Source organism: Pipistrellus hanaki (genome assembly GCF_964339955.1).
Source record: "Pipistrellus hanaki genome assembly, chromosome: X".
Classification (NCBI taxonomy): domain Eukaryota; kingdom Metazoa; phylum Chordata; class Mammalia; order Chiroptera; family Vespertilionidae; genus Pipistrellus; species Pipistrellus hanaki.
The window spans coordinates 72,339,281-72,361,151 of NC_140524.1; the positions used below are offsets into that span (position 1 = coordinate 72,339,281).

Below are 21,871 nucleotides of genomic sequence, written 5' to 3' on the forward strand. Positions count from 1 at the left end.
TCAACAAAACCAAGAGCTGATTCTTCGAAAGGATAAGATTGATGAACCTCTAGGCAGGCTCACCAAGAAGCAAATAGAGAGGACCCAAATAAACAAAATCAAAAATGAAAGAGGTGAATTAACAACAGACCCCACAGAAATACAAACTATTGTTACAAAATACTACAAACAACTTTGTTCCCCAAAACTGGACAACCTGGAGGAAATGGACATATTCCTAGAAAAATATAACCTTCCAAAAGTCAATTGCAAAGAATCTAAACAGCTCAATAGGCCAATAGGTATGGAAGAACTTGAAGCAGTCATCAAAAAACTTCCCGCAAACAAAAGTCTGGGGCTAGATGGCTTCACAGGGGAGTTTTACTAAACATTCAAGATAGAACTAAAACCTATCCTCCTTAGACTAGTCCAAAAAATTCAAGAGGAAGGAACACTTCCAAGCTCATTCTATGAAGTCAGCACCACCCTAATACCAAAACCAGATAAAGACAACACAATGAAAGAGAATTACAGGGCAATATCCCTCATGAACATAGATGCCAAAATCCTCAACAAAATTCTAGCAAATCAGATCCAGCAATACATCAGAAAGATCATACACCATGACCAAGTTGGATTTATCTCAGGAATGCAAGGATGGTACAATATCCACAAATTAATAAACATGATTCATCACATAAACAAATTGAGAGATAAAAATTACATAGTCATATCAATTGATGCAGAAAAAGCATTTGACAAAATCCAACACCCTTTCCTGATAAAAACTCTCAATAAGGCGGTAATAGAAGAATCATACCTCAACATAATAAAAGCTTTATATGATAAATCCACAACTAATATCATACTAAATGGACAAAAACTAAAACCATTTCCTCTAAGAAAAGGAACAAGACAGGGATGCCCACTCTCACCACTCCTGTTTGACATAGTACTGGAAGTATTAGCCATTGCGATCAGACAAGAAGAAAAAATAAAAGGCATCCAAATTGGAAAAGAAGAGGTAAAGCTGTCCTTATTTGCAGATGACATGATATTGTACATAAAATACCCAAAAGACTCCATAAAAAACTAACAGACTTAATAAATGAATTTGGCAATGTAGCAGGATACAAAATTAATGCCAGGAAATCTATGGCATTTCTATACACCAATAACAAACTTACAGAAAGAGAGACTAAAAAAGCAATCCCATGTACCATCACACCAAAAAAAATTAAGATACCTAGGAATAAACTTAACCTAGGAGGTAAAAGAGCTATACGTGGAAAACTACAGGACACTGAAAAAAGAGATAGAGGAAGACATAAACAGATGGAAGAACATACCATGTTTATGGATTGGTAGAATCAACATCATTAAAATGTCAGTACTACCCAAAGCAATCTATAGATTCAATGCACTCCCCATTAAAATACCAACTGCATATTTCACAGACCTAGAAAGTACTCTCCAAAAATTCATCTGGAATAAAAAATAAAAAAAGACCCCAAATAGCTTCAGCAATCCTGAAAAATATGAATAAAGTAGGAGGGAATCTCAATACCAGATTTCAAGCTGTTTTACAAAGCCACTGTTCTCAAAAAGCCTGGCACAAGAACAGACATATAGACCAACGGAATAGAATTGAGAATCCAGATATCGACCCAAACTACTATGGTCAATTAATATTTGACAAGGGAGGCATGAACATACAATGGAGTCTAGACAGTCTCTTCAATAAATGGTGTTGAAAAAGTTGGACAGATACATGCAAAAAAAAAAGGAAACTAGATCACCAACTTACACCACACACACACATAAAAAAAAAAAACCACCTCAAAATGGATACAGGACTTAAACATAAGATGGGAAACCTTAAAAATATAAGAGGAATTCACAGGCAGCAAAATCTCAGACATATGTCAAATTTCTTCACTGATATTGTTCCTAGGGCAATGGAAACTAAAGAGAAAATAAACAAATGGGACTACATTCACAGCAAAAGAAACCACCAACAAAACAACAAGAAAGTCCACTGTATGGGAGAATATATCTGCAAATGTTATCACTGACAAAGGTTTAATCTCCAATATTTATAGGCAACTTATACAATTTAAGAAAAGAAAGATAAATGATCCAATAAAAAAATGGGCAATGGATCTAAATGGAAACTTTTTGAAAGAAGACAGAAGGAAGGCCAAGAGACACATGAAACCATGCTCAAAGTTACTAATTATCCAAGAGATGCAAATCAAAAGGACGATATGGTACCATCTTACATCTGTGAGAATGGCTATCATCAACAAATCAACAAACGACAAGTGTTGGCCAGGATGCAGAGAAAAAGGAACCCTCGTGCACTGCTGGTGGGAATGCAGACTGGTGCAGCCACTGTGGAGAACAGTATAGAGTTTCCTCAAAAAACTAAAAATGAAACTCCCATTTGTCCCAGTAATCCCACTCTTAGTAATATATTCTAAGAAACTGGAAACACCAATCAGAAAGGACAAATGCACCTTTATGTTCTTAGCAACACAATTTACCATAGCTAAGATTTTGAAACAGTCTAAGTGCCCATCAGCAGATGACTGGATCAGAAAACTATGGTACGTGTACACAATGGAATACTATGCTGCTATAAAAGGAAGGAATTCTTACCATTTACAGCAACCTGGATGGAACTGGAGAACATCATGCTAAGTGAAAGAAGCCAGTCAATGAAAGAAAAATACCACATGATTTCACTCATTTATGGATAATAAAGAACATTATAAACTGATGAACAAAAATATAGGTACACATACAATAAATCATCGAACAGACTGTCAAATTACAGCGGGAATGTTAGGGAGAGGTGGAGGAGATAAGAGATCACCGAAGGACTTGTGTGCATGCATATAAGCATAACCAATGGACACAAAACACTGGGGGGGGGGGTGAGGGCATGTATGGGAATGGGGTGGGGGTACAATGGTTAGATATGTACATGTATAATATCTTAATAAAACATGTTTTTATTGATATTTAGAGAGAGAGGAAGGGAAAGAGATAGAAATATCAATGAGAGAGAAACATCAACATCAATTGGCTACCTTTTGCACACCCCTCACCAGGGATCGAGCCTGCAACTCGGGCATGCACCCCAACAAAACATGAGACCTCTTGGTTCATGGGTTGATACTCAACCACTGACCTACACTGGCCAGGCTATCTTGTCAGTCTTTGTATCTCTGAATCTAGGTCTGAATAGTGACTGGCAAGTAGTAGGGGCCCAAGGAATATTTGTTAAATGAATGATGAAACATTTAACAATGTGAAGAAAGAGCTGGAAGGGTTTTGGTATATTTAGGTAAGGGGCTATTAAAGGCATAAGACTTAAAGCTGGACCTATGAAGATAGTAGAGAGGAGAGGAAAAGGCATTTGGAAGAGGAGGAAGATTATTATCCAAGAAGACAGAACACAAGCCCAAGAATGAGAGTGAAGACAGTGAGGGAATCAGCTCAACTGTGGTTGTCTGCTACACTGTCTTGACCTTGTCAGTGACTATATTTCTCAATTATATTTTCAATTCCTGGCAGGCAGGGTATTTTGTACACTCCTCTGTATCCTGTTTATATTTGAAGCACATCTCCATGGCCATTGTTCCTTCTGTCTTGCGGTTCTTATTCTTCTCTGAAATATAATTATTTGTTATCTACATATTCCCCCAGCACTTATACTGCCCAGCTTCCCTTATGCTTGAGGTAGGGGACATGGTCTTTGAAACTGCATCTTTCAACAATGGGTGCTTAATAATTTTTTTTATCTACCATCTGATTACAGAGGACCACAAGTATATTTGTGTGCAACTGTATATTGTGGCACAAAACTTATTTATGCCTTCATTCTGTAGAGTCTATGTTTGGCAATTTTCATGAAAACATTATCTTATTAAACTTAGAAGGCTGTAATTTCAATTTTTTTTTTTCCTTCTTGGATGACTCACATCTCTAATGCCAGAAGGATATTATAGAAGGGATTTAAAAAAAAGTTTGGGCAAATTTATGAATCACAAAGTCATAAATGTCTGATTATAAGAAGTTGTTAGGAGCATACAAAGGGGAAGGAGAAAATTTAGATGTCAAAGGTGCCTATTATGTTCCAAAAACTATGTTAGGCACTTGGCATACATTAGATCTCATTTACTCTGGCAGAAAGTGTCAGTATAAAGATAGGGCATGTATATATATAAGGCCAAACTTACACCTATTGAGGCACATTGCTTTTCCATGTACCAGGGGCAGTATCCATCTTTATTAAAATGTCATAAACCTTTTAAGACAGATGACTTTATGGATTTATATTATTTCCTAAGAACAGAACACATTCTCAATTCAGGCTTCTATATGCTTAAAACTATATGTATATTTTTTTTTACAAAACCTGATCAATTTTTAAAGTCTCAGTGCTTTAAATTATAATGAATATGAGATATCCCCACAGCAATAACAATAATTACATTTGTTTGCTTACCTTTATATTTCATAAAGCTTCCAAGTATGGAATAAAGGTAAGTTAAGGAAAGAAACTTTTATTAACCCTGACATCAGCAAATTGTCTCAAATTATAGCTTGCCTTCTATTTGTATTCTAGACATACTGAGGGTTGTTTTTGTTTTGTTTTTTTTCTGAGCTACATATTATACCTCATCTCTGGTTACAAGAAAATTACTTTATTTCTAATTTTTTAAAACAATAATACTAACTTTCAAAAACATAATGCTCCCAAGTGCACAGCTTCTGTATCTGGGAGGAATCAAAACGTTGTAACCAAAGTACTGTCTCTAAACCTTGGGAATTGGCTTGAGAAAGTGGATTCATTATTATAAAGTCACACAGTCTAAGGCCCGCAGCTACACTTCCTGATCTGTGATAGATAACATGCTTCCTGCCAGGTATGGATGTAGGTGGGAAGAGAAGGGATATACCTTTGGGTAAAGGATTGCCAGCACACTCACAAATTCAGATAGCTTTCTATTAACCTGTTTTGGGAAAACTAGAGCAGGCATTTTGCTATGGAAAATGTAAAGCTCAACTCATGATTAAAGAAAATGGTGAGGGTTCAAACAACATGGGTCACATTTTCAATGGTTCTACCCCAACCTCTGTGTGCCACTAATCACTGGAAAAGCACCAAAACCTGTCTTTATGGTGATCTGTATTTCTTAAATTTTATATTAGCCAACGAAAATTGAGACATTAGGTCTACCACCAAAGAACATAGGTGGGACATACTGCCTATGGAACTTTCTAAAGATAGATGAGATCCAAGCTTATACATTTAGGAAACTGCCACTTCTTTTTTGAGGTTAGGGATGAAAATAAACACATATTCCAAAGAGTTCTTTGTGTGAACAGGTGACTCCGTCCCACAGTCTCTGTAATTAATTGAGAAATTAAAGTTGGTTGGCCTTTGAGATCTCTTGTAAAACAGGCAGAAGGTCTTGGATATTTTGGAACAAGAGTCCACTATTCTGCCAAGACAGTATGTTATTGTTATTAGAGTGTCTCTCAACAAAACAGTATTGAGTAGTGAGGATGTGATTTTGATTAGGTGAAATGACTCAGCTCTTCCCCTTAAAGAAGAGAGGACTTGTCAGAGCCTTACTTATCTCATGATCTGGGATCTCAGAGGATAGTGTTTTCCCTAGGATGACCCCGGTCAAGTATGTCCAGCATCAAGCTGTGTTGGCAAGGTTATAGCCTCTTGTTTCCACCAAGAATTGTGAAGTTAGGAAAGAATAGTCACAAAACAGTAGGAGAGGGAAGAGGGGTAAGGAAGGAGAGAAAAATGTTTTTAAAAAAGGGCTAAAAAGACAATTTCAACTTGCAGAATTTCACTAAAACATACCCTTATATTTTTAAACCACCTGGTAGTCAGACTTCAGTATACCCAGTCAGACCATGCACAGTGTAGAACTGGGAAGTTCAAGGCCTATGGAGATTAAAAACATTCTAGTTTCAGAACAAATATGTACTTGAGGACTCTAAGTTCCTCAATTATATCAAGAGTAATCTGCAAGAATGAGATTCCCTGGAACCTAAATCTTTTGAGATAACATACCCAACATGAAGGTTTCTGAGATGAATTTTGCAACAATTCTATAAAATGACTGCTCGATATGGTTTGCATGTTAAATCTATTGGCAGATGTAGCTCTAGATATATGCTGGGAAGAGAAAAGGAAAATGCTAACAGAAACAAACTTCCTTGTTTTATCAGCATTCCTTTTCCCCACAAAATGCAGGCCTAGTAGCAGAGATCAAAGAGAATGAACTGAGAAGGGACTGTTGATTGATATTCTGATCCATCTTGTCAGATCCTGTCAGTCACCCAGAAGCCATATCTACTGGCTGCCAATCAGAATATTTTTGTTCTGAATAGATGTGTTCTACTATGCAAGCATTAGAATACTGGCCTTTAGATAAATTCCAAAAGTTTAAGGACAAAATAGAATGATTTCCCAACCTCAATGCAGCCTGAGGGAAATTGAATTTAGTATATTTTAGGTTAGTTAACCATAAAATTTATCATCCAAAATGGTATAATTTTAAGGGTAAAAGGAGATACTATTAACAATTACACCAGAGCCCAGCTGGCATGGCTCAGTGGTTGAGTATCGATCTATGAACCAGAAGGTCACAGATTCAATTCCTGGTCAGGGCATATTACCAAATTGGGGGTTTGGTCCCCAGTGTGCAGGCAGCTGATAAATGTTTCTCTTTCACCATTAATGTCTCTATCTCTCTCTTCCTCTCCCTTCCTCTATGAAATCAATAAAAATATATTTTAAAATAATTACACTGGGATAACATGTATAAATTGAGACATATGGTCACTCATTTCTTAAGCCTTTTTACTCCTTCAAAAGTAAGGGTTGCTGGGGCTTTTGGAATATGTCTCTTTTTTTTCTGGTTACCTCAAAATTTCTTTTTTCTTTTTTTAAATTTGAAAAAAATTACGATTATTATGATGTTTTATATGTGTACTCCCCCATTAACCCCCATCCCCAATTTGTGCTCCACTCCCCGCCCCCTGTTGTCTGTGTCCATTGATTAGGCTTATTGCACGTACACAAGTCCCTTGGTTGATCCCTCCCCCTTTCTCCCACCGACCCCCTCCTTCCCTGAGGTTTGAGGTTCTGGTCGATGTTTCTCAGTCTCTGGATCTGTTCTTTTTTTTTTTTTTTAAATCAAAACTTTATTTTTTTTCTTTGTTTTGTTTCTAATATATTTTTTATTATTAAATTATTATCTGTGTACATATTTTACCATTGCCCCCCCTCCCATACATACCCGCCCCCCCAGAGTTTTGTGTTCATTGGTTGTACTTATAAGCATGTATACAAGTCCTTCGGTTGATCTCTTATCTCCCCCAGATTTCCCTCCCCTCCCCGCTGTAATTTGACAGTCTGCTTGTTGCTTTACTGTTTCTATATCTATCTTTGGGTTCATCAGTTTATTTTTTTATTTTATTTTATTTTATTTTTTTTAATATATTTTATTGATTTTTCACAGAGAGGAAGAGAGAGACAGAGAGTTAGAAACATCGATGAGAGAATCATCGATCAGCTGCCTCTTGCACATCCCCCACTGGGGATGTGCCCGCAACCAAGGTACATGCCCTTGCCCGGAATCGAACCCGGGACCTTTCAGTCCGCAGGCCGACGCTCTATCCACTGAGCCAAACCGGTCCCGGCTGGGTTCATCAGTTTATAATGTTCTTTATTATCCATAAATGAGTGAGGTCATGTGGTGTTTCTCTTTCATTGACTGGCTTATTTCACTCAGCATGATGTTCTCCAATTCCATCCAGGTTGCTGCAAATGATGAGAATTCCTTCTTTTTTATGGCAGCATAGTATTCCATTGTGTAGATGTACCATGGTTTTTGAATCCAATCATCTGCTGACAGGGACCTAGGCTGTTTCCAGATTCTAGCTATTGTAGATTGTGCTGCTATGAACATAGGGGTGCATATATCCTTTCTGATTGGAGTTTCTAGTTTCTTGGGATATATTCCTAGGAGTGGGATTACTGGGTCAAATGGGAGTTCCATTTTCAGTTTTTTGAGGAAACTCCATACTGTTCTCCACAGTGGTTGCACCAGTCTGCATTACCACCAGGAATGCACGAGGGTTCCTTTTTCTCCGCAACCTCGCCAACACTTGTCATTTGTTGATTTGTTGATGTTGGCCATTCTGACAGGTGTGAGATGGTATTACATTGTTGTTTTGATTTGCATCTCTCAGATAATGACTTTGAGTATGTTTTCATGTGCCTCTTGGCCTTCCTTCTGTCTTCTTTTGAGAAAATCATATTTAGGTCCATTGCCCATTTTTTAATTGGATGATTCATTTTCCTTTTATTTAGTTGTATAAGCTGTCTGTAGATGTTGGAGATTAAAACTTTATCAGTGATAACATTTGCGAATATGTTCTCCCATACAGTGGGCTTTCTTGTTGTTTTGTTGATGTTTTCTTTTGCTGTAAAAAAGCTTTTTATTTTGATGTAGACCCATTTGTTTATTTTATCTTTAGCTTTCATTGCCCTAGGGGCAGTATCAGTGAAGAAGTTCTTTTGGCATATGTCTGAAATTTTGCTGCCTATGGATGCCTCTAGTATTTTTATGGTTTCCCATCTTATGTTTAAGTCCTGTATCCATTTTGAGTTTATTTTTCTGTATGGTATAAGTTGGTGATCTAGTTTCATTCTTTTGCATGTATCTGTCCAATTTCCCCAGCACCATTTATGGAAGAGACTGTCTTGACTCCATTATATATTCGTGCCTCCTTTGTCAAATATTAATTGAGCATAGTGATTTGGGTTGATATCTGGGTTCTCAATTCTATTACATTTATCTATATATCTGTTCTTGTGCCAGTACCATGCTGTTTTGAGAACAGTGGCTTTGTAATGCAGCTTGAAATCTGGTACTGAGATCCCTCCTACTTTACTCTTTTTTCGAAGAATTGCTGTGGCTATTCGGGGTCTTTTATTGTTCCAAATGAACTTTTGGAGAGTTCTTTCTAGGTCATTGAAATATGCCATTGGTATTTTAATGGGGAGTGCATTGAACCTATAGATTGCTTTGGGAAGTATGAACATTTTGATGATGTTGATTCTACTGATCCATGAACATGGTATGTTCTTCCATCTGTTTACATCTTCCTCTATCTCTTTTTTCAGTGTCATGTAGTTTTCGGAATATAGGTCCTTTACTTTCTTAGTGAAGTTTATTCCTAGGTATCTTATTTATTATTTTTTTTTGGTGCAATGGTAAATGGAATTGCTTTTTTAGTCTCTGTTTCTGTAAGTTCACTGTTGGTGTATAGAAATGCCATAGATTTCTTGGCGTTAATTTTGTATCCTGCTACATTGCCAAATTCATTTATTAAGTCAATTAGTATTTTAATGGAGTCTTTTGGGTTTTTTATGTACAATAGCATGTCATCTGCAAATAAGGATAACTTTTCTTCTTTTTGAATTTGGATGCATTTTATTTCCTCTTCTTCTCTAATTGCAATGGATAGTACTTCCAGTACTATGTCAAACAGGAGTGGCGAGAGTGGGCATCCCTGTCTTGTTCCTGTTCTTAGAGGGAATGGTTTTAGTTTTTGCCTATTGAGTTTGATGTTGGCTGTGGGTTTATCATATATAGCTTTTATTATGTTGAGGTATGACCCTTGTACTCCCACCTTGTTGAGAGTTTTTATCAGGAAAGGGTGTTGGATTTTATCAAATGCCTTTTCTGCATCAATTGATATGACTATATGATTTTTATCTTTCAATTTGTTTATATGATGTATCACGTTTATTGATTTGCGGATATTGTACCATCCTTGCATTCCTCGAATAAATCCTACTTGGTCATGGTGTATGATCTTTGTGATGTTCTGCTGTAGCCAATTTGCTAGAATTTTGTTGAGGATTTTGGCATCTATGTTCATGAGGGATATTGGCCTGAAATTTTCTTTCATTGAGTTGTTTTTATCTGGATTTGGTATTAGGGTGATGCTGGCTTCATAGAATGAGCTTGGAAGTGTTCCTTCCTCTTGAATTTTTTGGAATAGTCTGAGGAGGATAGGTTTTAGTTCTTCCTTGAACGTTTGGTAAAACTCTCCTGTGAAGCCATCTGGCCCTGGGCTTTTGTTTGCTGGAAGCTTTTTGATGACTGTTTCAATTTCTTCCTAAGTCATTGATCTATTAAGATTTTTAGATTCTTCCTGATTGAGTTTTGGAAGTTTGTATTTTTCTAGGAATATGTCCATTTCCTCCAGGTTGTCCAGTTTGTTGGAATAGAGTTGTTCATAGTATTTTGTAACAATCCTTTGTATTTCGGCGGGGTCTGTTGCTATTTCACCTCTTTTGTTTCTGATTTTGTTTATTTGAGTCCTCTCTCTTTGTTTCTTGGTTAGCCTTGCTAGAGGTTCATCAATCTTGTTTATCCTTTCAAAAAAAAACAGCTCTTGGTTTTTTTGATGTTATGTATTGTTTCTTTGGTCTCTATGTTGTTTATCTCCACTCTGATTTTTATTATTTCCTTCCTTCTGCTTACACTGGGCTTTTCTTGCTGCTCTTTTTCTAACTCTTTGAGTTGTAGAGTTAGATAATTTGTTACCATTTTTTCTTGTTTTTTGCAATAAGTAGCGATATGAACTTCCCTCTCAAAACTGATTTGCTGTGTCCCATAGATTTTGGATTGTTGCGTTTTCATTGTCATTTGTTTCCAGAATGTTTTTAATTTCTTCCTTGATTTCTCTGGTAACCCAGTCCTTGTTTAATAGCATGCTGTTTAGTCTCCATGTGTTTGATTTTTTTAGATTATTTTTATTGTAGTTAATTTCCAGTTTTATGCCACTGTGATCTGAGAAGATGCTTCATATGATTTCTATCTTCTTGAATTTGAAGAGACTTTGTCTATGTCCCAACATGTGATCTATCTTTGAAAATGACCCATTTGCACTTGAGAAGAATGTATATTCTGTGGCTTTGCGGTGGAAAGTTCTGAAGATGTCGATTAATTCCATCTGGTCTAGTGAGTCATTTAGGATTGATATTTCTTTGCTGATTTTCTGTTTAGGTGATTTGTCCAAAGGTGACAGTGGTGTATTAAAATCTCCTACTATGATTGTATTCCTATTAATCTCTCCCTTAATGTCCTCCAGCAGTTTTTTTTTTTAATGTATTTGGGTGCTCTCGTATTGGGTGGATATATATTTACCAGGGTTATTTCTTCTTGTTGGATTGCTCCCTTTAGTATTATGAAGTGGCCTTCATTATCTTTTGTTATGTCCTTCACTCTGAGATCTAATTTGTCAGATATAAGTATTGCTACCCCAGCTTTTATTTTTTTCATTTCCATTCACCTGGAAAACCTTTTTCCATCCCTTCACCCTCAGTCTGTATGCATCTTTTTTTTCTGAGGTGGGTTTCTTGTAGACAACAGATATATGGGTCTTGTTTTCTTATCCAATCTGTTACCCTATGTCTTTTGATTGGAGCATTAAATCCATTTACATTTAAAGTTATTATTGATAGGTACTTATTTGACACCATTTTTATTCTATACCCCTGTGTTCCTTCTTTGCTTTCTATTTCTTTAATTTTACAGTAGACCCGTTAGCATTTCTTGCATTGCTGGTTTGGTGGAGATAAATTCCCTTAGTCTGTTTTTGTCTGTGAAGCTTCTGATTTCACCTTCAATTTTGATTGATAGCCTTGCTGGGTACAGTATTCTTGGATTCAGATCCTTCCTTTGAATGACTTTGTATATTTCTTCCCATTCCCTTATGGCCTGATGAGTTTCTGTGGAGAAATCAGTTGCTAGTCTGATGGGGGTTCCTTTATATGTAACTTTCTGTCTCTGTCTGCTTTTAAAATTCTTAGTTTGTCGTTTTTGTTTGCCACTTTAATTATAATGTGCCTTGGGGTCGGTGTTCTGGGGTTCATTTTGCTTGAGACTCTGCGAGCATTTTGGATTTGTGTGGGTTTTTTCTCCTCTATCTCAGGAAAGTTTTCTGTCATTATTTCTTAAAATACGTTTTCCATGTCTTCCTCAGTTTCCTTTTCTTCTGGAACCCCTATTATTCTAATATTGTTTTGTTTTGTATTGTCCCAAAGTTCCCCATAGGCTCTCCTCCTGCCTTTTAATTTTTTTTTTCCAGAAGCTGCTCTAATTGGGTATTTTTTCCATCTTGACTTCTAGCTCACTGATGCAGTCCTCTGCTTCTTCTAGTCTACTCTTGATGCTTTCTATTGAGTTCTTTACAGTAGCGATGTCATTTTTCATTTCTTCTTATTTTTTCTTCATTTCCTCTTGGTTCTTACTCATATTGTCAAATTTGTCTTCCATTCTTATTAGACATTTTATGATCATTACTCTGAATTCTTACTCTGGTAGGTTGCTTGCCTCTAACTCATTTACTTCCTTTTCTGGTGATGCCTGCTTTTCTTTCATATGCAGGCTGTTTCTTTGTCTCCCCATGATCTCTCATTTTGGGATGTCTGGTTGTGTAGTTCTCTATCTCCTTTTCACCGTGTGGTGTGGCACTCCTATGAGTCCAAGTGTTCGTTCCCCCTGGGATCAGCGTTCTGAGGGTCACAGCTGCTTGGTGGTCGCTGCAGCTGTGAATATTCAGCCCTCTGACATGATCCAATTTCCCTTCAAGATGGCGAGATTTCCTTGTCCAAGCCTGTAGGGAGCTCCGGGAAGGGACTTAGCCCCGCAGTGGGTGCTTCCCTGGTCAGCGGCTCCCCAGTTTCTCCTGGTGTTCAGATGTGTTTTGGCTTGCTAATAGACACTCACAGCACGAGACCCTCAGCTACTCTCTCTTTCTGCTTCAGGACAAGGCTCAGAATCCTCCTATCTATTCTTCCACCATTTTATCTCTCTCTGGCTGTTTGTTCTGGGAAGCAGACTTGGTAATGCTTCTAGGAGAGTTTTCCACAAACCCAACTGCATCAGAGTCACCTGTGACTTGGGGAAGGGGAAAGAATCTCAAAGCACAGACTCCCACATGGGGAGGGGGACAGAGTCCTCTGGATCTGTTCTTGTTCATCAGTCTATGTCGTTCATTATATTCCACAAATGAGTAAGATCATGTGATATTTATCTTTCTCTGCCTGGCTTATTTCACTTAACATAATGCTCTCCCTCTCCATCCATGTTGTTGCAAATGGTAGGAGCTCCTTTTTTACTGCAGCATAGTATTCCATTGTGTAGATATACCACAGCTTTTTAATCCACTCATCTGCTGATAAGCATTTGGGCTGTTTCTAAATCTTAGTTATGGTGATTTGTGCTGCTATGAACATAAGGGTACATATATCCTTTCTGATTCGTGTTTCTAGTTTCTTGGGATATATTCCTAGAAGTGGGATGACTGGGTCAAATGGGAGTTCCATTTTCAGTTTTTTGAGGAAACTCCATACTGTTCTCCACAGTGGCTGTACCAGTCTGCATTCCCACCAGCAATGCAAAAGAGTTCCTTTTTTTCTGCATCCTCACCAAAACTTGCAGTTTGCTGATTTAAAAAAATATATTTTATTGATTTTTTTTTTTTTTTTTTTTTTTTACAGAGAGGAATAGAGAGGAATAGAGAGTTAGGAACATCGATGAGAGAGAATCATTGATCAGCTGCCTCTTGAACACCCCTACTGGGGATGTACCCACAACCAAAGTACATGGCCTTGACTGGAATCCAACCTGGGACCTTTCAGTCCTCAGGCCGATGCTCGCCATTCTGACAGGTGTGAGATGGTACCGCATTGTATTTTTATTTGCATCTCTCTGATGATTAGTGACTTTGAGCAAGTTTTCATATGTCTTTTGGCCTTTCTTCTGTCTTCTTTTGAAAAGTGTCTATGGAATATGTCTTTTGGCCTCAATAAGGTCCACTGAAGCTTGAGGCTTTGGCCATCTCCCCTAATTTTTTATGCATTATTGGTGGTTGAAAATTTAAGTGAAATAGTATAGGTATTACTTTAAATACTCTTGATGTAAAAAAAAAATCTAAATTTCTTTTTTTTAATATATTTTATTGATTTTTTACAGAGAGGAGGAGAGAGGGATAGAGAGCTAGAAATGTCTATGAGAGAGAAACGTCGACCAGCTGCCTCTTGCACACCCCCTACCGGGGATGTGCCTGCAACCAATGTACATGCCCTTGACCGGAAATGAAAATGGGACCTTTCAGTCCACAAACCAATGCTCTACCACTGAGCCAAACCGGTTTCAGGAAAAATCTTAATTTCTAAGGTTGACTTACTGGGAGTGATTCTTTGATTTCAAAAAAGATTCACTATAGGTTTTAAGTAATAGTTCTCTCTAGTGTACATATGGTTTCTAAAAATTCCATTTATTAACAGGTGTTTTCAGGAATACACGTTTTTCAAAAGCCAAACTTTGGTCTGGGGAAGCTAAGAGGCTTTAAAAATGCTAAGTATAGGTTGAAGCCTCAAACAAAAGTTGAATTTACACAGTTATTTTTTACAGAGAGGAAGGGAGAGAGATAGAGAGCTAGAAACGCCGATGAGAGAGAAACATCGACCAGCTGCCTCTTTCACACCCTGTACTGGGGATGTGCCCACAACCAATGTACATGCCCCTGACTGGAATCGAACCTGGGACCTTTCAGTCCGCAGACCGACACTCTACCACTGAGCCAAACCGGTTTCGGCTACACAATTATGTTTTATGGAAAGGTCTTTTGTTTTCTTTTCCTTAACTATACTTCTATCATAATAATCATTCTTTATGTTGGTAAGGAAAGTTATATGCCACACAGCACTTATCAATTTTATCTTTTCCCTGAGTTGAAGTTAATACATTTATTTCTGGCTTTTTATAAGAGGTTGGCTCTTGTAAACACCTTTAATTTTGATCCCTCTAGTTTGAGGCTGCCAAAGGACCAGCTTGTGTATTTGTATTGAATACTCATTCATAAGGCCTTCACATGGTTCCTCTAATTTTGTTTTTCACAACAGCCTGACAGAACCACAAACTATAATCTGTTCCATAATACATACATTTTAAGCTCAATCTAACTTGACCATGTTATTTTAACACATTAATGCCTTCGCCCAATAAAATAAAGACTCTGTCAGACAGAAAATTCTGAGCAAGGCATCTTCAAAGGTAGTTTACAGACAAGTAAATGTTTTTATTGAACAAACTCAGCTTCTGTAGGTTAAGTAATACAAAACATCAGTATACACTGAGGGCAAGAATGCCCAATAGACTCTTTAGATCTCTCAATTTTACTGTATGTAACAAATTCATGCATTTTTAGGATGTTGGGGGGCAGAAGTCATTCCTGATTTTAGCTTAGGTTTAATGAATTTATGTCTTTACTACATATATTCGAGTAGGATTAGAATTTTAGTGGTATGTTTCTATAACATTATTATTAGAGAGAGATATTTGAGAGAGATATATATAACATTATTATAATATTAGAACTGGGAGTCAAAATTACACTGAGAGAATATGGATCAAAATCCACTGTCAGCATTCTCTATCCTATATAATAAAAGCCTAATATGCTAAGTGTCCAGTCATCTGGTCAGCCATTCAACCAATCAAAGCATAATATGCTAGTGATATGTTAAGGCTGCTCAACTGCTCGCTATGATGTGCACTGACCACCAGGGGGAAGACACTCTGGCCTGTAGGTTAGCTTGCTACTGGAGTCAGCCAATCAGGACTGAGCAAGATGGGCCAGACATGTCCTGAGGCCCTCCTGTGGTCCCTCCCCAGCTGGCCCACTTCTTGCATCCCTCCCTGGCCCCAATCATGCACCTATGGGGGTCCCTCGGCCTGGCTGTGCCCTCTCACAATCCGGACTGAGGGGACTCCCCCACCCCTCCCCGCTTAGTGGATTGTTTTCATGCACCTGGCCTCTAGTTCTTAAGATCTGGTGTTACCTTTAACCTAAACATTTTGAACATTTTCTGTTGGAGTGCCAAGGAGTTAATGCATACACCAAACTGAGTAGAAATATATCAATACTTCCTTGTGCTGAGCTATGAAGGTGGCAGAATTCACTGAATCAGGCTTCTGAACCACAGACAGGTTGATATTATCTAATCTAAGAAAGTCAAGTCTTCCTCAGTGTCAATAAATAAAATATGGAAGAAGGTCAACAAATTCTCCTGGTGACCTTCCTTTGTACTCACCTCCTCCCAAAATGAGTGTTGCCAATTGTCACTGAAGGATGTAATTAAGACACCTGTCAATTTCTACTGGAGTCATGTTAAAGGAACACATGGGATCCCCAACTATTGTATCAGCCAGCTCTCAGCTGTAAGATCACTGCTTTGAGATTAAAGGCCATATATAACTCCTTTAGTACACTGTAGAAAAGAGAAATTATATAAAAGGTCAGAAAATTATAGTTATTTTGTTTTAGAGGTGGTGATGGTGATGGAGCCAGTAGGAGGTATAGTTGAATCAGGAAATACTGAAGGGAAAAAAATCCAACTTGTGAAACTCATCACACTTTCCATCTAAAAAGAGTGAATTAATTTGTATTCAATCAGTAAAAACAATTTATACAAAAAATTCTATCTAACTCAACTCTCACTAAGGACTGAATTTGTCCTGAGTTTTAGAACTCAGACTTCCTTGAAACTTTCAAAAATAATTTAACTTCAACAGACATAGTATATAGTGTACACAATTACTTCATTTTACAATCTGAGAAAATAAGACATATATAGTTGGTTATTAAGGATTATTTATCATAATTAAGATTGTCAACATATTTCGAGTTTATCACCTCATTATCACTGGGGGCTGGTGAAAAGAATTACATGTTTTGAAAGTATAAACATTATCAGCTTACTTTTTATTATGCTAAAGAACTTCTGGGTTATGAAATGCAGGCCTCCCCAATTCATTCATAACCAGAGTATTACAGGGAAGGGAACTGAAACAACTGATCCAAAATTATAAATCTGAAAGCAGCCTAAAGAACAAATTGTAGTGGGTAGAAATTAGCATAATTTTGGGTAGAATCATTCAATGTTATCAAATCAACCTAACAACTTTTTTTTCAAATTAGAAAAAGAAGTTGTCATTGTTACAGATGATCTTAGGTTTACAGTATTCGCATTAATTGAATACTGACAATGTCCAGAATACATTCCTAGGAGTTATAAGATCCTTGCTCTCAAAGGGCTTATAATATAGTTCCCAGACAAAACATATCCAGTATTTAAGGGCCTGAGTAACTCACAGAGACATATAAACATGGGCAAATTAACATACTTCATAGCTGAGAAAAAGCATAGTAAAAAAGTGATTAAAAATGCTGAGGTTAATACCCCTTCATAGTCAACATGTCAAATTACCAGTGCAGCAAAAACAGAAAAATCCCAGATCCTTCTGAAACTGCAAAAAGAATTCAGGGATATAAAATGCTGATCTCTCAAATCCATATGTAACAAGGGCATTGAAACTACTAAAAAGTGCTCAGCTGTAGTGATTCTTTGACTCAAAGGACTGTTTTGTTTTGATTTCTCATCTATATAGACAAATATTGAATGATTGTGGGGATTATAAGAATATTATAAAACTTATGATGACATATACTACTCGATTTAGGAATAAGCAGGCCTATCCTCTCTTTCATGTGCTTATCTCTTGAATGCAGAGGAATGATAAGCATCTGAATAGTGAGCCAACATTTATTGAGCATCTACATGTACCAAGCACCTTATTAGTTGCTGCTGTGAGACAAAGTGGAAGGAATGATTTTTTTTTTCTTAAAAAGGTTTACAGGTAATGTAGAGAAATGGGAGGTAAGGAAGACTAAGGTTTTCCTACTCATTCTTTCCCTCAGTGTGCACACATTAACTGAGCACCCTCTGTATGTCCAGCATAAATCTGTACCAGATGTTACAGGGACAAGATGAATGTGGCACAGTCGTTATCTTCATGTGGCTCAGAACAGAGGGAAGAGTCAGAATATGTCAATAAATATTTAAAATGCAATGATGAGCAAAATATCAGAAATGGCATAGGGGAGAGAGTAATCAACTTTTACAGATGATGTTAGAAAAGCCTCTCTAGGGGTACCTCTTGACTTAGGTCTCAGATGATCAGAAAAACTATGATGAGCCATATATAAAATGGCTAAAATGAAAAATAGTAATAGCATCAATTGCTTGTTAGGATGTGGGAAAAACAATATCACACATACCTTGTGGATGACAAAGAAAAATGATATAGCCATTCTGGAAAATATTTTGGCTATTTCCATCAAAGCTAAAAGTAGACTTACCATATCATTTAGCAATTGATTCTTAAACATTTCTTCAAGAGAAAACTTTTTTTCATATAGGAACTTACACATAAATGTACATAAAAGCTTTATTTGTAACAATCCAAATTTGAAACAACTCAGATATAATTCAACAAGTGAATAGTTAAACTATTTAGTACATCCATATCATTGGAAGATTGCTCAATAAAAAGAAACTACTGACACATGTAAAAGAACTTGGATGGGTCTAAAGGGAATTATGCTTGGTGAAAAAGGTCAATCCGCAAATATATATTGCATGATTCCACTTATATACCACTAGTGGTTGCTAGAGGTTAAGGATAGGTGTGGTTGCAGTACAGAATATTGTGGTGAGGGTACACTTTAGTATTTTGATTGTGGAAGTAGTTGTGGCTATACAAAGCCACATAGAGCCACACACACACACACACACACACACACACACACACACACACACTCACACACTCACACACACACACAACATGCATAACTGGTGAAAAGTGAATAAGCTCTATGGATTGTACCAATGTCAACTTCTTGATTGTACTATAATTGTATAAGATGTCAACATTGAAGGAGGATGAAGGAAAGGTGCACAAGACTTCCTTGTAGATTTCTTTGCAACCTCCTGTGAATATATGATTATTTAGAAATGAAAGTAAATAAAAGATTAGACTGTCTTGACTCCATTGTATTCACTTGCATCCTGTGTCAAATATTAATTGAATATAGTGGTTTGGGTCAATTCTGGGTTCTCTATTCTATTCCATTGGTGTATATGTCTGTTCTTGTTCCAGTTCCAGGCAGTTTTGAGAACAGTGGCTTTGTAATACACCTAGATATCTGATATTGAGATCCCTCCTATAATACTTTATTCTTCTTTCTCAGGATTGCTGCAGCTATTTGAGGTCTTTTTTTATTCCAGATGAATTTTTGGAGAGTTCTTTCTAGGTCTGTGAAATATGCTGTTAGTATTTTAATGGGGAGTGCATTGAATCTATAGATTGCTTTGGGCAGTATGGACATTTTAATGATTTTGATTCTACCAATCCATGAACATGGTATGTTTTCCCATCAGTTTACGTCTTCCTCTATCTCTTTTATTCAGTGTCCTGTGGTTTCTTGAGCACAGGTCTTTTACCTCCTTAGTTCAGTTTATTCCTAGATACCTTATTTTTTTGGTTGCAATGGTAAATGGGATTGTTTTTTAAATCTCTCTTTCTGTAAGTTTATTATTGGTGTATGAAAAAGCCATAGACTTCTGAGCATTAAGTTTATATCCTGCTACATTGCCAAATTCATTTATTAAGTCTAATAATTTTTTGATGGAGTCTTTAGGGTTTTCTATGTACAATATCTTGTCATCTGTGAATAATGACAGTTTTACGTCTTCTTTCCCAATTTGGATATCTTTTATTTCTTCTTCTTGTCTAATTGCTATGGCTAGCACTTCCAGTACTATGTTGAACAGGAGTGGTGAAAGTGAGCATCCATATCTCATTCCTGTTCTTAGGTAACATGGTTTTAGTTTTTGCCCATTGAGTATGATTTTGGCTGTAGGTTTGTCATATATGGGTTTTATTATGTTGAGGTATGATCCTTCTATTGCAACCTTGCTGAGAGTTTTTATCAAAAAAGGGTGTTGGATTTTGTCAAATGCTTTTTATGCATCAGTTAATATGACTATGTTATTTTTTTATCTCTCAATTTGTTTACGTGATGTATCACGTTTATTGATTTGCGGATATTGTACCATCCTTGTATTCCTGGGGATAAATCCTATTTGGTCGTGGTATATGATCTTTCTGAGGTAATGCTGGATTTGATTTGCTAGAATTTTTCTGGACAGATACATGCAAAAATATGAAACTAGACCACCAACTTACACCATACCCCTAAATAAACTCAAAATGGATAAAGGACTTAAACATAAGATGGGAAACCATAAAAATTTTAGAGGAATTCACAGGCAGCAAAATCTCAAACATATGCTGAAACAATTTCTTCACTGATATCACTGCAAGGGCAATGGAAACTAAAGAGAAAATAAACAAATGGGACTACATCAAAATAAAAAGCTTCTGCACAGAAAAAGAAACCATAATTTCTCTATAATTTTTTTCTTTATTGATTAAGGTATTACATATGTGTCCTTATTTCTCAATTACCCCCCACCCACTCATGCCCTCACCCTCCCCAAAAAAGAAATGCTAATGTAAAAATGACAACAGCTTAATATGTATTGGGAGAGAATTATAATGCCAGATTAACATATCCTGGCCAACAAATGATACATGCTTCAAATAAATTAAACTAACAATAAAAAAAGAAAAAGAAACAATCAATAAAACAACAAGAAAGCCCACTGCATGGGAGAACATATTTGCCAATGTTATCTCCCATAAGAGTTTAACATTTCCAGGGAGCTCACACAACTTAACAAAAGGAAGATAAACAACCCAATCAGAAAATGGGCAACAGATCAAAATAAATAATTTTCAAAAGAGGACATAAAGAAGGCCAAGAGGCATATGAAAACATGCTCAAAGTCACCAATCATCTGAGAAATGCAAATCAAAATGACAATATGGTACCAATTCACACCTGTGAGAATGGCTATTATCAACAAATCAACAAATGTCAAGTGCTAGTGAAGATGTGGAGAAAAAGGAACCCTTGTGCATTGATGGTGGGAGATAGTATGAAGTAGATTAAAAAACTGTGGTACATCTACACAATGGAATACTATGCTGCTATAAAAAGGAAGAAACTCCTACCATTTGCAACAACATGGATGGAACTGGAGAGCATTATGGTAAGTGAGATAAGTCAGTCAGGTAGTGATAAATATCACATGATTTCACTCATTTGTGGAAAATAATGCACAACATAAACTGATGTACAAAAACAGATCCAGAGACAGAGAAGAATCGATCAGATGTTCAAACTTCAGAGGGAAGGCAGGGGAGGGGGGTTAAGCGGGAAAGATCAACCAAAGGACTTGTATGCATGCATATACGCCTAAAAATGGACACAAACCAGGGGTGAGGGGCATGAACGGGAGTGCAGAAGGGGGCTTGGGGGGGGAAATGGGGGGATAAGGACACATATGTAATACCTTAATCAATAAAGAAAAATGATTAAGATGGGTAGAGAAAAAATAAATAGAAGATTTGAAAAAAGTAATGTATTTTGTATACAGTATAAATAGAGCAACTGAAAATGAGGACAACTATAGAGGGCTATATGGTGGACACAAATTCAAGACTGGAAATTTTCATTTGGTTTGACAGTCAAATGGGAGCCACTGGAAAAGTATGAGATAAGCACTGATGTTGCTGAAAAAGAATGATTAGAAAATCTGATTTTTGCTATTGCATGTAAGTCCAAAGAGAGAGAAAATCCGGAGACAGAGCAATTAGCAAAAAGGGTATTGAAGTATTCTAGGCACAGGAATAACAGGAAGCAAGGTAAGAAAAATTTGGGAAAAAAAGCTGAGAGGGATTGGTGACAGATTGAGTCAGGGGAGAGTGTCAAAGGAGAAAACACACTGTATGTATTC

General features: G+C 36.8%; 1 protein-coding gene across 1 annotated transcript in view; it reads right to left on the bottom strand.

Moving 5' to 3' along the window:
• HDAC8 (histone deacetylase 8) overlaps positions 1-21,871 on the bottom strand; it is a gene marked incomplete at its 3' end in the record, with an annotated part of 329,092 nt that overhangs the window by 197,612 nt on the left and 109,609 nt on the right. Inside the window, 5 exon segments of the mRNA XM_084869700.1 lie at positions 5,634-5,699; positions 5,703-5,727; positions 16,195-16,226; positions 16,230-16,311; positions 16,313-16,375. Of these exon segments, the coding sequence (XP_084725826.1) occupies positions 5,634-5,699; positions 5,703-5,727; positions 16,195-16,226; positions 16,230-16,311; positions 16,313-16,375 (268 nt within the window).